Genomic DNA, 15,350 nt, shown 5'->3' on the forward strand with positions numbered 1-15,350 from the left:
AACAGATTAATTTGAGGGACATTTTTTCTTCAATAACTATAAACATGAGAGTGAGAGGATCTTTCAGGATAATGGATTTGCTCCAGTCCTATCAAACTCTACACTGAAATATGAATTTCTCAAAAAAGACAACTAAAGTGATCCTGCATTTAATGAAATATGAGAGAATAATTACAGATGGACGGTCAGCAGGAAAAACAGCAGGAAGAAAGTACACTGCCCATCCTAGAAACGCCTAGAGAGGACAATTTGTGTGGAGCATAGCAGAACTGTCTGCTCGGAGCTGGGAACACAGAGTTCTCGACTGGGAGTGTTTTTTTGTTACCCACAGGTTGTTATCCTGCTACCCCTTTTCTTAAGTGGAAAAAATTCTGCCAGCACAGTCTTTGCTACCCACACCAGGCCCAGAGGAATCATGCCAAGAACTGGGCTGTGTAAAGTAGCATGCTCCTGGTGTCAAAGAGAGGCCTAAGGAGCCCCTTCAGCTTCCTTATTCACCATTTTCTTCCTTATTTCTACTCTTCTTTTTCTAGGAGAATGTTTCCAGCCATGAGAGTGAAAATTACAGGCTTGGATCCCCACCAGCAGTATTATATTGCCATGGACATTGTGCCTGTGGATAACAAGAGATACAGGTAAGCATTTTAGGTGCAGAAGTAGGAACCTTGTGATAACTTACTGTCAGTGACAGCCTAGGAAAGACACATGCCATTATGTACCGTTGCAAAAGTATGCTGGAGGAGACCATGTTGATTTACACCAAGATAGTTGATTTGACCAGAATTGTGAGACGCAAACCCAGAGGTTTAATGTACTCTCTTGCACTTTTGGATTCAAATCTTACTCTTTTCAAATAGCAGTTTTTAACTGGGGAGATTCCTTGCATGCATTTCACAATTGACATGATTAGCAATGACTGTCCGAGGGAACAGGTAACAGGAGTTATCAATGGGGAGTCTGGAGCCTCTAAAACTACTTCAGCAAGAAAGGAATGGGCAAGTAGTGGCTGAACTAAGATGGGCATCTCAGGTCTGGCCTGAACTCAACTGGGTGATTTTTGTTTTAAAAACATTCGCTGTTCAGCACGGCAGCCACAGGAGATATGAGCCCTGACCTACAGTATGGAGACACTGAGAAACCCCCTGGTGACTCTCCACCGCTGAGCTGAAAGACAGGAAGAGGAGATTTCTCTGATGTTAATGGGCTCTCAATTCTACAAAATACTCTGGAAAACTCATGGTCCTCTGCATCCCAGAAAACTATCCAGACAGAGGTGATTTATCTATACTCATTAAAGACCCCGAGAGCAAGCCTTTTCCCCAAATAGTCTCAACTACACCACATTTCAAGGATTCAAGAACTGATCCTCTGCTTTAAATGCTAAATATTACATTTTTGCTCTCAGACTGTGCAGAGTGTTTCTCAGGAAAATGCTTTTCCTGGGAAACATCAAAGTAGTGTCTGATACTCAGCTAGATGTTTTGCTCCTTTCTTTGAGTGTGGTTCTGACAGCATTAACATTGAAAATAAATACATTGTTTTACACTTTGTTTCTGTCCTTGTTAGCTTGTGCAGCCACATAGAGCAAACTAGCAGTGAAAGAAAGAGGTGGTTTTTTTTTTTTAAATTTCTTTTGAAAATACATGAAATGAGTCACTGTTTGTAGGTAAGGACTGAAATAGCTTAGCAGAGCTGAGTAGAGACCAAATGAGGGGTAGCACAGGACAGAACTCAGAGGTGTTAGTAGGACTGTGTGTGAAATGCCTTAGGCTGAAGGAGCCACAGGACAGAAAGAAGAAAAGTGTCTAGGCAAAGCTGTGGTAGAGAAATTTATGGCATATATAGGATGGTTAGGTCAGGAATACAAAAGATCACAAAAGACCAGGAACACAAAAATTATTTTTTCCTCTAATCCCAACATCTGTAATACTATATGGAATTTCCTATTTCACAACATTTCAAACCAGAAATTCTGTTTTATCAATCGTTCTAGTGTTATCCATTGGATTTTGCCCTTTCTGGCTGAAGACACAGGTGTTTTGTACAGTCTGGCATGGCAGCCAGTACAGATTTTCAGAAATTACAGGGCATTCATTAATATTTTCAGAGATGGCTTTGTTTACGCATATTTTCTAGCCTTTTACTCTGGCTCAGAGAGGGTTAAGAAGTTGAGAAGGCACATGTGGCAGAGTTTTACAGGGCAAATAGCTGCAAAGGTGGTTTTAATAAGGAATCAAGTCTGAACAAGTGGCTCAGGGGTAATCTGGCTTTCATTTAGGAGGTAGGAGGTTGCAATAAAGCACATTCTCCCCTGACTGCAAATGAGAACTTGGGGTGTGTGCGGTAGGGTGGCAGGGGAGGGGTGCCCTGGAAATGTTCCTCCAGTGAGTGAGTGAGTGACAACTTCCCTTAGTCATCACCCCTTCCTCTTTCAGGTATGTGTATCACAGCTCCAAGTGGATGGTGGCTGGCAATGCTGACTCCCCAGTACCCCCAAGGGTTTACATCCACCCTGACTCATTGGCTTCTGGAGACACCTGGATGAGGCAGGTTGTCAGTTTTGACAAGCTCAAGCTGACCAACAACGAACTTGATGATCAAGGCCATGTAAGTTAGAAGATAAGCCTGGTGTCTACCACCCCAGCTTTGCTCCTCTTAGATCCTGTGTCCTGCTGGGCACACATGCCTATAGCCACTCCTCAGAGTTACAGAGCTTTTTTCCCTACTTCAGTGCTTTTCCTCAAACTGTTGCCTGACCCTATAAAACAATAAATCCCCTTTCTCCCTCAAACGGGAATTCCACTTTGACATGGCACCTGCATATAGCACAAACTTCATCTTATATGTACTTGTAACAAAAGAGTAATTTTCTTCATATTAGCTCTTACTCCATCCCTGCTTCCTTGTACCTCTGGATGTAGTGTAGATGTTTTGGGGAAAAAAAAAATCCTTTTCCTTCTCCTTTTGTTTTTTCTTCAGATAATCTTACATTCAATGCATAAGTACCAGCCCCGTGTTCATGTTATCCGCAAGGATTTCAGCAGTGATCTTTCTCCTACAAAGCCAGTTCCATCAGGAGATGGGGTGAAAACCTTCAACTTCCCTGAGACTGTCTTCACCACAGTGACAGCCTACCAAAATCAACAGGTAAAGCTGCATGCCTTCAGGCTCCTTTTATGTTGGGTGTTCGTAAAAATACCAGTGTGCTTTTTGTGTTTGAGACATTAACTTCGCTAAGAAATGTAGCTCAAGAAGAGTGTACCCTTGACAGGCTCACTACTTTTTTTCTGCACAAAAAGAAAATGCTTGCTATGGGGTAGTGTGTAGATGTGAAGTACCCAGCCAGAAAACCATCTTGCACATAAGGTGCCTGCAGATTTTATTGTAAAGTAAGGAGGTGAGCTCAACCATAGAGAGATGTATTGTGCTTACTTTTCCTTGCTGCCTCATGGTACAAACTACAGTGTCCTGTCCCCACTGTCATTGTAAAGGCAGTACAACTAGTCCAGATCTGTTATCTCACAGAGAAAACACAGGTTTTTTTCACTGCTAAAGTGAAGGAAAAAGTTTTATAGAAGAGGAATCTCATCAGTTTGCTGACAAAAGAAGCCTTTGAACAGGAGCAGCAGCAGTCCATGTATTGCATATGAACTAAAATTCTCATGCATAATTCACATTTGATTCAGACATTGCACAATTCCCAGTGGAGAGCGTTACCATTGACTCCAGGTATCATAAGGAAGAGATGTTGCTGGAGTGGGATGCTATCTGCACAGGCCTTGACTACTGAGCTTTGTTACTGATCTGCCCCTTTTTCTTGAACTAGACTTCAAGGCACTCAGAAATGTAATCTCAGTCCACACTTGTGTTTGATTACAATTTGGTTAATTCCCTGTCTATTTTCCCAAAAGATATGATATCTTTTAGAGGAAATTAATTGCTAGGAAAATGTGAGCATTTGAGAATGTAAGCGTTTGAGACACCAGCAAAGAAAGGAGTTTTGGAAACAGCTCACTGTGGATTATACATTTTCTCCCCCTTATCCTTCAGTGGCCAGTGAAAGATGGTATCCTAGTCTTTGAGGAGGAGGTGGCCTGCTTCATCTCTTCTGCAGGCATGTTCATTGCATGCTTTGAGAGCTCCTTATATGCGCCCATTCCCTTTGTAGTCTCCTTATGTATCACTCATCCACCAGCCACCTCTGCCTCAGGGATTCCCACTAGCCTTCACACCACCTCTGTGATGCTTTGGACTCAGGGTGCTCCTCTTCTCTTGTTTGTGTGCACATACCCTCTCTTTTATTCTCAGGTGAGAGATGCTGTGCAAATCCCATTTCCCTTTCCTGCCATTCTCCTCCTTACTGGGGTGGGTGTTGTGATGGCATTAAAAGAGCTGTGTAAGGTAATTTTTTTCCCAGCATGAGAAACAGAATCTCAGTTGGTGAAGCTTTTTGCTGTGCTAATAGCGTTCCCACTCAGAGAGCACAAGATACTGTCATAAGCTAGAGTAAGGGTACAAACCGTCTTGGGAGAAAAAATAATCTGTTATCAAGCTTGTTAGAAAAATAGGTTATACAATTTTCTGCCATAAATTGCTGAGGAATCAAATCAGAAATGGCAAGGTAAATATTTCTCCATGACAGAACCTGTGCTTCTGGAGAATGACTTCATGAATTCAGTGAACATTATTATATTTAGTATTCTTGGATTGAGGGACAATCCCATGTCAAGCCAGTTTAGGGCACATTGTCACATTTAACCAGTGAATTGCTACAGAGTTTTTATTTTGCAACATATAACAGAGAGCACATGTGCTGACAGTGCTCCCATGACTGCTTCTGGACACCGACTCCTAACTTTTTCTCAGTCTGGTCCCTTTGAATTGACTTAAGTTGGAATCCAAAGTGGATGAACTATTCCAGCAGAAAAAAAATATTGCAATACAATGGTGGGGTTGCTGTCATTGCAGCATTTGAAATTTCCTGCCACCCTCCCCGCAACCCCCCCCCCCCCCCCGCCCAAATGTATGTACTCTGCAAACTTTAACTGTAGACTAGACATAGAAAGAGCATAGAGAAAGGAGCAGAAATGTCAGAAAAAAGCCTGTTGTTCTTCCTTAATGACCAGACCTATAAGACACAATTACCCAGGTAAGAGAGGTGCTAAGGGAAGGATCTCTGTCAGGCACTGGCACTATAAGATGCCTCACTGTAAAGAAGCACTGAAATTTCTTCTGGTCTCTATGAATTCCAAACATTTGGGGTTTTTTTCCAAAAAAATTTGGGGGAGAGCATTTTTATAATACCAGTAAAGGAGATTCTGGTGGGTTGGAGAAACCTTCTCATTAAAAATAAATTTAAATCCTCTGAATCTGCCTGCATGCCCTCAAGTGGCTGTAAAACTTTGCCTTACTGGGAGAAGCGTCTCTGGAAACAATTGTAAAATGTTAGCAAATCCACCACAGGGATTCCCTCTGCTGTAATTCCATCCTCCACAGAACATATCTGTCTCTGTACACACAAGTCCCAGGACAGCTGCAAAGTCAGGCTAGCGGAAATTAAGTTCACAAATTAAGCTTCTGCAAAAATAGGAGCTGCATTCCAGATCTGAGGTTAATATCCAGAGTAAGGCCTTGGTTCTGACAGAAGCAAAACACCTGCAAATCCACTTCAGATCAGTCTGTGTTAAACTAGTCCCTTTTGATCAGTTTCGGGAAAAACACCTCAAATTTGATAGGATTTGGAGATCTCACTCCCTTTTTCACTGCAAAGACAGGGTCTCTGGGACAAGGTGAGGCTGGCAGAGGGAACTTCTCATGCTGTACCAGGATGGGGAATAGCCAACAGGCAGTATGACAACACAGGCTGCAAGCTCAAAATCCTAATATTATTTCCCATATTTACCAACATGGAATTCATGTCTTAAAATAAAGCAGGAAGAAAGATTCCCCAAAAGCACTCAGTCTGGCTGTCATCTTCTTTCTTTAGAGGAGGGGAAAAAAAAAAAAAAAAAAAAAAAAAAAAAGGTTATCAGACCAGAAAACCCCCAGATGCTGGCCAGAACAGCAGCACCTTGTGCATGTGACTGGGTGGCCAGATGCTGTCTTTGGAGGCTGTAGCCTGTGCTTTGTTTGGCCTTTTCTCCCTAGCATTGTTTGAAGGTCCATGAGTGCATCCAGCTGCCAGATATTTAGAGGCTTGAGGCTGGGATAACGCAGATACCAGCCAAACCTGAGTGGTATGCCTACTTCTCCAACCACATGGCTGTTGATGAGTTATAGCTCCTGGGGTTTTACACCTGGGTCCAAGACGTGCTTCTCCTTCGGGAATAGCCTCTCAGCCACAGCGCTGTGTCAGGTTTCCCAATGCTGCCAGGTTTCTGCCTCTGGCACCGTTCATTTGCTAAGCAGATAATCTGTTCATGGATAACGGAAGGCTGATTTTAATATAAGTCTGGTCAAATAAGTATGAAAGATCATCATACAGGTGGTTTGGGCAAGAGTGGTAATCATCAGTAATTTTCATTTGTTGAAAGAAAAAGATTTTGAAGAGATCAGCTAATTATCTTTTTTTTCCTTTGTAGATCACCAGATTAAAAATTGACAGAAACCCCTTCGCTAAAGGTTTCAGAGATTCTGGGAGAAACAGGTAACAGGAGCTTGTTTGTGTTTACTCACAGATCTCCTCTCTCCTTCCCCTGATGAGCACACAGGGCATGTGTCTAAGGCTGAGGAAGGTGTTTTGTGATCCTAATTAATTTTTACAGGAGAAGTTTGCTGTAGACTAGTCCTTAGAGGAATTAGAAGGACTGTTTCACTTTGCCTAAATGGATCCAATGTGTAATGATGGCTTCCTTAGAAAATCCTTTCCAGGTTAGCCAGCTAGACTGACCCTGTTTCTTTTCAGAATTTTCTTTCAGTGCTGCTCCTACTTCTGCCTGGATCCTGCAGTCCTAAAACCCTGAGAGAGGGTTTTAGATATTCTTAGGCAACATATCTGTAAAGACAGTTTGTCACTTTCCTGCTTGACAACATTTTTTCCGTGACTCTACTTTTCGCTGTTGTATGTTTAATTTCCTGTTCACTGCTACCTCAGTACCCCTTCCGTTACCACTACTTTCAAGGCTGTTTTCTTCTGTATGTATGTTTTGCTCTTGTTTTTATTTCCTGATGGAAATTAATTTATTTATGCTCATTTTTATTATTGTCCTGTTCCTCTGAGCTTTACCATTTGTTCTTGAGAAACAAAATTAAAATGTTCTTTAGCATCTCTGAGAAGTTATTAGTAAACTGTTCATGTATTACTGGTATGGTGCCATGATATCCAAAGAATTAGGTAAAATAAATGAACTTGTAAAGATACAGTAGAGTTTCTTAAAAAAAATTTTTTTTTGTTACTAAAATGAAGAACAGAGATAGACAAATGGGGGACTGCAGATTGTAAAACAGACAAATAGGTCACATGTTAAACCCTGCAAAATAACAAAAGTTGTAGGAAAGAGGACCTAGACACTTTTGCTTTATTATACACAGCAATGGTATGAAAGACTGAAAGGCAATTTTTTCTTTTCATTTTCAGAATAAATTCCAAAACTTGGAGACAAATTCTTGCTTTACATTAGAAGAAAAAAATTGAGTTTCTGATAGGTTTGCAGGATAAAAGTGAAAAAATGTCCTGGTTTCAAACCATCTCAGTTTTTCTCCAGTGATCTCAAATGGTTTCACTTTGTGTTGCTTAATCTTGTCAGGATTTTTATGAAAAGATTAAGTAGAACACCTTAAACATTACTTAGAATACATTGTATTTTAATAATATGACAGTAAAACAGGAACTTGAATCCAAAAACTTTCATATTAGTAGAAGACTTTACCATGTTATCAAAAAAGAATAAGAAAGTCCAAACAAAAAGTTTCAATGTTTCCAGCCATTCATGAATCCAGCAGAGTGTGCAGCACATCTTAGTATTTCAGATCTAAATGATGTGGGTATCCTTTAATTCAGTGTGACAAAGGCTTTAGACATTAACGATAGAATTAGGCATATATGACTATGTTACAAGAACCCTAGGGTTGTAAAGCAAGGCTCTGAGCAGGCAGACCAGAGTCAAAGTTGTGTGCATAGCCCTCATTTGCTGTCCCCATGGGCACTGTAATTCAGTTTTTACTTGCATGTTCCTCTTGTGTGTGTTCACCAGGGCTGCTGCCTCATTCATGGTTTGGTATGGGAAACGTTCAGTGAATGGGCAACTGCCCAGTGTTTCCCATCACCCGTTTAAATTCTACACTGTCCATGATCACAGATGACTTCTTACTGACCTAGTGACTTCCTAGCTCAGCTCCTCTGTTCTCATCTTACTGTAGCTATGCAAAAAGATGTTACTGCCCTTATTTAATTCCCACTGTGAGCATTACTTCTGATACTTGAGGCACATGTGATTTTTACTCTGCTCTCCTCTCCTGCGTGGGGGAAGTATTGTACCCCCGGTAGAAGGTCTTCCCTGTGGGCAGAGATACAGCTGCACTGGAGGCTGGGCTTAGAAGAGGGATTGATGCAGTTCCAGGTACATGGTGGGCTAGATTAACGTGGAAAGCATTAATAAGGTTCTAGCCCAGTGAATTTGGACAGTTTCCTGAAAAGGCTGGGAATTACTGATCTTTGTAGCTCATTGATTTAAGAAAGGGCAGGAAATTGCTACACGGCTGCAGCTGTGGGGAGGGCTCAGTAAGGCTCTCTGCTGATGTAAAGAGGAATTAAAATCTTTAAGGTATTACACATCAAAGAGAGCAGCCTGAGGCTTTAGGAAGAAAAAATAGGCAAAGGTATTTGCAAGCATATATAGTAGTCAGGCGCCTGCCTCACAAGCAGTGGTCTGGCTAAGGTTGCATCGCTGTTGTCAACTAGCAGAGGACACCGTAAGGCTCAACTGCTCCCTTTAAAGAGGACACATACATAGATGTACACATAGGAGGGAGAAAAGCATTAAAGTCTAAGCTGGAAAGGACTCTCCAAATGGGACTTTTCTTAACTCTGCTGGCTGGCTCCATTTCCCCTTGTGACTTTCTAATCTCATCAGGATCAGTGGTCAATCTGAGTGATGATGGTCTCTAGCTTCCCACATCCTCGCAACAACTTTGGTCAGCTATAGTGCCTCAGGATGTAGCTGGAGAACGTCCCACTGAAAATGTAGTCCTCCTTTGAAGAAGAAACAGGGTAATTTGAAAAAGGGGCCATTTGTGAAGCAGGAAAGTGTAGTACATGTCCAAAAGGTTTTCTGTATATGGTCTTAAAAGAAATAAAAGTGTGGCAGCAGCAGGGGCCAGAGAATGTCTGAGGCTGCTCCAGGGCATCATATCCCAGTGACATCAGGATACTGAATGAGAGCCATGGTTAGAGTTTGACAGCAAATGATGGAGAAAAAAAAAATCCCAGTGGCAAAACAGAGCATGGTGGGGGAAGAGGAACTCTTAAGCCACTTCTTCCCTGGGACATTTCCTTTTTGTTTTGTGTTGAGGCTTTTCCACGAAATGGAGAAGGATGTTTTTCCTTCACTTATTTCTTACTCTGATACTGTTTCATTGTTGTTGTCTGCTGCAGAAATTATGGGATTGACTGTTGTTTTTAAAACTATTTTCCCTTTTAAATCTTTCACTTCCATCAGCTCACAGCCTTCCCGTATGTTTCCTTATGACTGGGGTCTCCCTTCATTAGTACAAGAGACTGCTAAAAACCTGCTGCTCTGGGACACCCCATCATGAAGTAACTGCCTGTATCCATCTCGGGGAGCGATCTTTTCATGGATCCCTTTTTCGATCTCCTTCAGTTGTTTGCATGGTTGTCTCCCTTCACAGCTGACTGCCTCAGTCCTTCTGCTGGGAGAAGGAGTGGTGAGGTATTTCAGAGGGAAAGATGCAAATAGCTCAGCAGCTGGATGTTATTTTGCAGTCTTTGAGCACTCAGACCATGTTAACTAATGGTATGCAGCAATCTAGCCATTAACCTTGATGGATTAGAGAGTTAGCCTGAGTCTTAATTCCTGCTTATTAGAGATTCCCGCTACATGATTTTTGGCCCTTCTTTGCTTTATCTGCAAAAGCATGTGAAGCATCTGTAAAAGTGAAACAAGAGAACTGGTCCTGGTGGTGAAAGGATATCTACATAATGTATGTATGAGGCAGGTATTACTTGGTTGCTTTCCTGAACTTCAGGAGATTGAGAACCAGCATTTTTGACATATGGAGCTCAGCTAGCCAAATGTTTGGGTAGTGAGGGTGCAGATTTAATGCCACGGAGCCTATTTTTGGAGACTGACTAAAGTTTGTTTGACAGTGGGATGCTCTCGGGAGCTCCTTATCCAGGAGGAAGCCAGAAGGAACAACAGTCAGGAAACCCAGCAGGGTGAGGGAAGGAAAAAACCCTAAGCTGAAGGCAAGCAACAGCTCTTTCCTTTCAGATGTGGGCAGCTGAGGTGGATAAAAGTTGTTTGTGTTGGAAATGCTCTTTGAGCTTTTGTCTAGGGTAAGAGAGCCAGGAGGGTGCTTGGAGCCAATAGTTTGGCTTCCCCAGTGAACAATGAAACGATGACCTGAATCCTGCGTGCAGCAGGAATGGCAAGGTCGGCCATATGGGATGGATTATGGAGGTGCACAGATAGCTCATACATCTTTTTTCATTTTTCAGACAATGGAACTGTTTCATTTATTGCCTATTATTAAAATTTTATAGCACTAAAAATAAAAAAATGAATGAAAAAGAGAGAGTGAATTTTGGATACCTTTTAAAGGACTGACCTTATTAAAATAAAGCTGGCAGTGAGTCCTCTTCTGATACTTTTTTTACTTCCTTCATAAAGATGGCGTGAGAGGGGAGGGTTTATGGCCTGATAGACAGTTTGAAGTCAATTTTTCAGTGCAGTTCTTTGGAAGAGAAAGTGGATGCCACGTGGATAATGTTCAGCACACTTGGTACCTGCAGCCCTCACCAAAGCCCAAAAGACATTGCTGAGATTTCAGAAATGCTGAAAACAATTCTGGTTTTGTCAGCATTTATTGCTGTCCCAAAATGTCTCTTCAGTGGCCAGAGGGTGGGGTTTGTTTTCCTTATTAGGGGCTGGAACACACACAGAATGGCACTCCAGTATTTCTGCTGACTAGGAGAGCATTACCTTTCTGTCCTGTGGTGGAGGTCTGTGATGTGGCTCTGGATTGCTTGGTACCACACTAACGTCATAAACTGCTATGGGAGAGAAGGTTGTTAGAGTTGACAGTGATGGAGTTTCTTGATTCCCACCCCCTCACCCCACCATTTTTTTTCAAAAATAAGAATACATCACACAGGAAGAAGAAAAAACACATATTGAAAGCTTAGGGACAGAGTTGTAAAATCAGTCACGCAAAGGGGGTGTGCATTCTGACCCAAGCTTTTTTTGCATGCCTGCATGTTGTTGTTCTGCAATACTCCATACACAGGGTGGTAGGTGCCTAGCAGGTTAGCACAAGAGGCTGTTGTCTCATGGATCTTGTCCGATGCATGGAAGAATCTGAAAGTTCAGTAAAGATGTATTCTGCTTAGATGCTATTACAGAAACACCCACAACATTTGTTCTGCACAAAGATTAAAAAACAAACCAACAAACAAAAAAAACCCCAAACAGGAAAAAAAGATGATCTAGTATACTGTGACCTAAATTTGTGTCTAGGAGAACTGGACATAACTTTGAGCTCTGTCACCCACATACTTAGGAAGGGTGTTTTATAATGCATGTTCAACATGTGCACACCTCTAGGGGAGTAAACGACTCTCACTTGGGGCAGGAAGAGGAAAGACATGGCTTTAAGCCACCTGTGGAGTTTGGCATCCGTTCTTCAGGCACCTGTGGCTGCAGTGCTGTCCAGAGCATTACATGGCTATCTCTGAATACAGTGAAGCCACAGTGTTGCTGCCAGCAGTTGCAGTGTGGACAGGGGAGGGTGGCAGAAGCCACGTCCACAGCAAAGGGGCTGTTCTAGACCTGCTGCCCTGGAGCAGGAGGAGGTGGGTCCCTGGTGGCATCCCTCCTTTCCCTGGCATACAGGGCAGGAATAGAACAGCTTTGCAAGCTGCTCTGGTACACTCAGTGCTGTTGTTTACCCTTTGTGGACTCACAGGCACAGTGGAGTCCAACCCCAAAAGCAGTATAGTATTCCTGATTTACTCTTTTGTTTCTTCTTTTTATTATCACCTGGCTATTCTCTTTTCTCCTTTTCTTTTAGCAGTGTAAATTATACAGTACTTGTGAGAACTGTATTGATACAGAGGCAAGTGGTAGACAGAGAGCTAGAAACTTTGAACTGTGAGTCAAGCTGAGCTGAGAATGATGCGGGCCTAGGGCAGAGGCAGGGCTAATAGCTTTAGCCTGCCTTTACTGTTTCCCTGAGCCACCTCCTGTTAGGGGTTGGATTTTGCTGGAAGGGAGTAATGAGAGCAGAGGTAGAAGTCAGATGCTGCGTGGGGTTATGTGCATGGGGATCTAATGACTGAGCCAGACTGTGTGAACCCTGGTTTTAGTGAGCTGGCCTCCCTATTTCCCTACACGATCCTTGTGGCAGACGCAGAGCAGCTGGATTAGCACAGCTGGAACTTTCAGTCTGCATTTCTGGATGTATTACTTGGTTTTAATCATCCAGGCAGGTCTTTTCAACAGTAGGTCTTGTTGCATTGCGACTTGCTCAGGGCACTTTATGCCCCCTGGTTATATGGCAGCAGAGGGTCCTCCCTCAGTGTTTGGGCTGGGGATCATTTATGAGGCTGCAAAATGGTACCATTCTCTTCCTGGCTGCATGTGTTGAGAAGCAGATGGAATCTGAACATGTGTGGCTTTCTCACACAGGGAGCGGAGGAAATCCTGGGGGTGGTACCAGTAGTCAAAGAGCCGCTTTTGCACACAGAGTCCAGCTTAGCAGATGGGTTCACATTCTGCACTGCCTTGTTGTCTCTGAGCTCCATGAGCTGGCAGAGGCCACTGTATTAACCAAATAGTTTTGTTGTAATGTGCTCAGCACTAGTGTGAGACTGCTATGCAGAGATATCTTCTGTTTCTACTTCTAACAGCTTAGCAGCTAATAAACACCATGCAACAACCTCTCTTCTAAACCTCCTCTTAAAATACAGAGTTTGGTTTGCCAACTCCAATGTATTTAAAGCATCTGAGCTTCCGGGGAGACTTTGGAAAGTTAACTGAGTGAGTGGAGGCACGTGCAGAAAGACATTTTCAGAAGCAAAAGGCAGCTCCAGTATCAGCTCAACATCTGATGAGAGGCTCTGGGGATGTTAGAGCCTTTTGCATTGAAAGAGGATATGTTCTCGCATTTGATGAAGCATCTCTGGTCATGTTCGGTCAATGCGAGGGATATAACCTACTGCTAGAAAAGAGGCAGGGGAAGGCAAGGAATGGGGAACAGAGCAATTTGCAGCTTCCATACAGGAGAGCCTTTCCTGGGAAGAAACTCCAGTGGGTTATCTCATAAAGAACATGGGGGTCTTTCCCTGATGATGCACCTATGTCCTCACTGAGCCTGTGGAGTTAGAGAGTTTCAGCAGAGCTAGCATTGTGTGGTGAAAATAAGAACAAATCTGAGACCCCAGCCCTTCAAAAGGAAAAGTTCTCACTTGTTTTTTGGCTTTTTCTCTTTGGTACTGTCTTTGCGGTGTGTTAGGGACCCAAAACAGAGATGCCACTGATCTTTTATAAAAAACCTCTTATGCTTTCTAGTTGAAGTCCAAAACCAAGGAGATTCCCTTTTGGATGGCTTCCCATAGCACTTCAAAGCAGTGTCCAGAACTAGGAGGTGGCAGGGAGAGGCAATTCACAAAATTTCTCTGATTCTGAAGGCTGAATACCAGACCTCCTTTGTTTGCACCACAGCTTGCATCCACAAAGTGTGGAAGCCTGCTCTGTGATAAAGTATGCCTTGAGGAGCTGATGGTCATGTGTCCCCTGCAGAGCAGACAGAAAGTTTGGGATCCTTGTTAAAAAAAGAAAAAGGCACTGGAATATTGTTAGGAACTTTTGAAATCCTGGGCTGGGGAAATTTCATTTTACTCTAGTGGCTAGCACCTGTGCGGGAAGGCTCGCTTATGGAATTCACAGATGCCAAGGTGACCTTTCGGTGGCCGCTGGCAGCCTGTCAAGCAAGGTGGGAGCCCTCTTCCCCCAGCACCAATACCCTTGCCAGCTGACTGACATTCTTCTTCTCTCCTTGTTTTATTTTCATTGCACAGGACAGGGCTGGAGGCCATTATGGAGACCTATGCCTTCTGGAGGCCCCCCGTGCGCACTCTCACCTTTGAAGACTTCACTACCATGCAGAAGCAGCAAGGTGAGCATACAAAGGGCATGCAAAAAGGTGTAGAAAGAGCAGGAGAAGAAAGAGCAGAGTAAGAGCAGCAATGCGCTCTGCTGTGCATCTGGCAGCTGGGGGGGCTTCATGCACCTCGTTGAGCTCTTGACTGCTGTGAAAAACACTGAGCAGAGGATAGATAGAAATGGTGGACAGGCCATGCCTTATGAAGTGTGGTGCAGCCACTTCATCTCCCTGGTGTCCCCAGTGCACCTAAGAGCTAGAAGGAAGAGCTGGAAGGAGCGCAGGGTTGGGAGAACCAGCCCAAGTACATGGCATGAGTTAAGTGTGAAGAGAGCACAGAGAGACTGAGGAAACACTCCAGCATGTCAGACATGTTGTTCTCCATTTACAGTTAGAGTTTGCCACTTGTGTGGCAACACAAGGGGAAGGGGCATGTGTCCTCTGGAAGCTTTAGGAGACCAGAAATGTGCCTTCCCCCCAGGACCATGCTGCCTCACTTTCAAAATGCAGTGGCCTTGCTGGAGAGAGTTTCGTTAGTACAAGTTAGTACGAGGCTGGGAAGAATTATTGGGTACGCCAAGTGTTTTCCGCTTGTTCATGCTGTGTCTTTTCATAGCTTCTGCCCTTTACATCTCTCATTTGTTAAGTAGGGCTTTCATCTCCAGTTTCAGGCTGTGTTGTTACTACTTTTTTTTTTGCACTGATAGGACTTCCCCATTCACTTCATTGCAGCTATTTCTAGTTAAAAACACAGTGATCAGTGGGAAGAGAGATATCAGGGCAACATGGTACTTTTTTTATTCCAAAATAAATGCAAGAAAAGAAACAAACCAAAGCTGTGTTCAAATGTGACACCTGTGAGGTTAAACAATCAAAACAAAATGCATGCCCTGTGTAGCAGATTCTCCAGCCTTTTGAGCTTGACTTCACCCCAAAACTTCCCTCTAGACCTTGAATCCATCTGGGGATGGCGTGGTCTCCTCCAGAGGGAGGGCAGCAGCAGTGGCTGCTGG

At 43.2% G+C, this 15,350-nt stretch overlaps 1 protein-coding gene across 1 annotated transcript in view; it reads left to right on the top strand.

Annotated features, from left to right (window-relative positions):
* TBX15 (T-box transcription factor 15) overlaps nt 1–15,350 on the top strand; it is a 98,011-nt gene that overhangs the window by 67,707 nt on the left and 14,954 nt on the right. Inside the window, exons 3-7 of the mRNA XM_075726372.1 lie at nt 534–635; nt 2,436–2,607; nt 2,980–3,147; nt 6,582–6,646; nt 14,255–14,352. Of these exons, the coding sequence (XP_075582487.1) occupies nt 534–635; nt 2,436–2,607; nt 2,980–3,147; nt 6,582–6,646; nt 14,255–14,352 (605 nt within the window). The remainder of the gene's footprint in view (nt 1–533; nt 636–2,435; nt 2,608–2,979; nt 3,148–6,581; nt 6,647–14,254; nt 14,353–15,350) is intronic.

The sequence above is a fragment of the Pelecanus crispus genome, chromosome 1 (genome assembly GCF_030463565.1).
Source record: "Pelecanus crispus isolate bPelCri1 chromosome 1, bPelCri1.pri, whole genome shotgun sequence".
NCBI classification, from domain to species: Eukaryota; Metazoa; Chordata; class Aves; order Pelecaniformes; family Pelecanidae; genus Pelecanus; species Pelecanus crispus.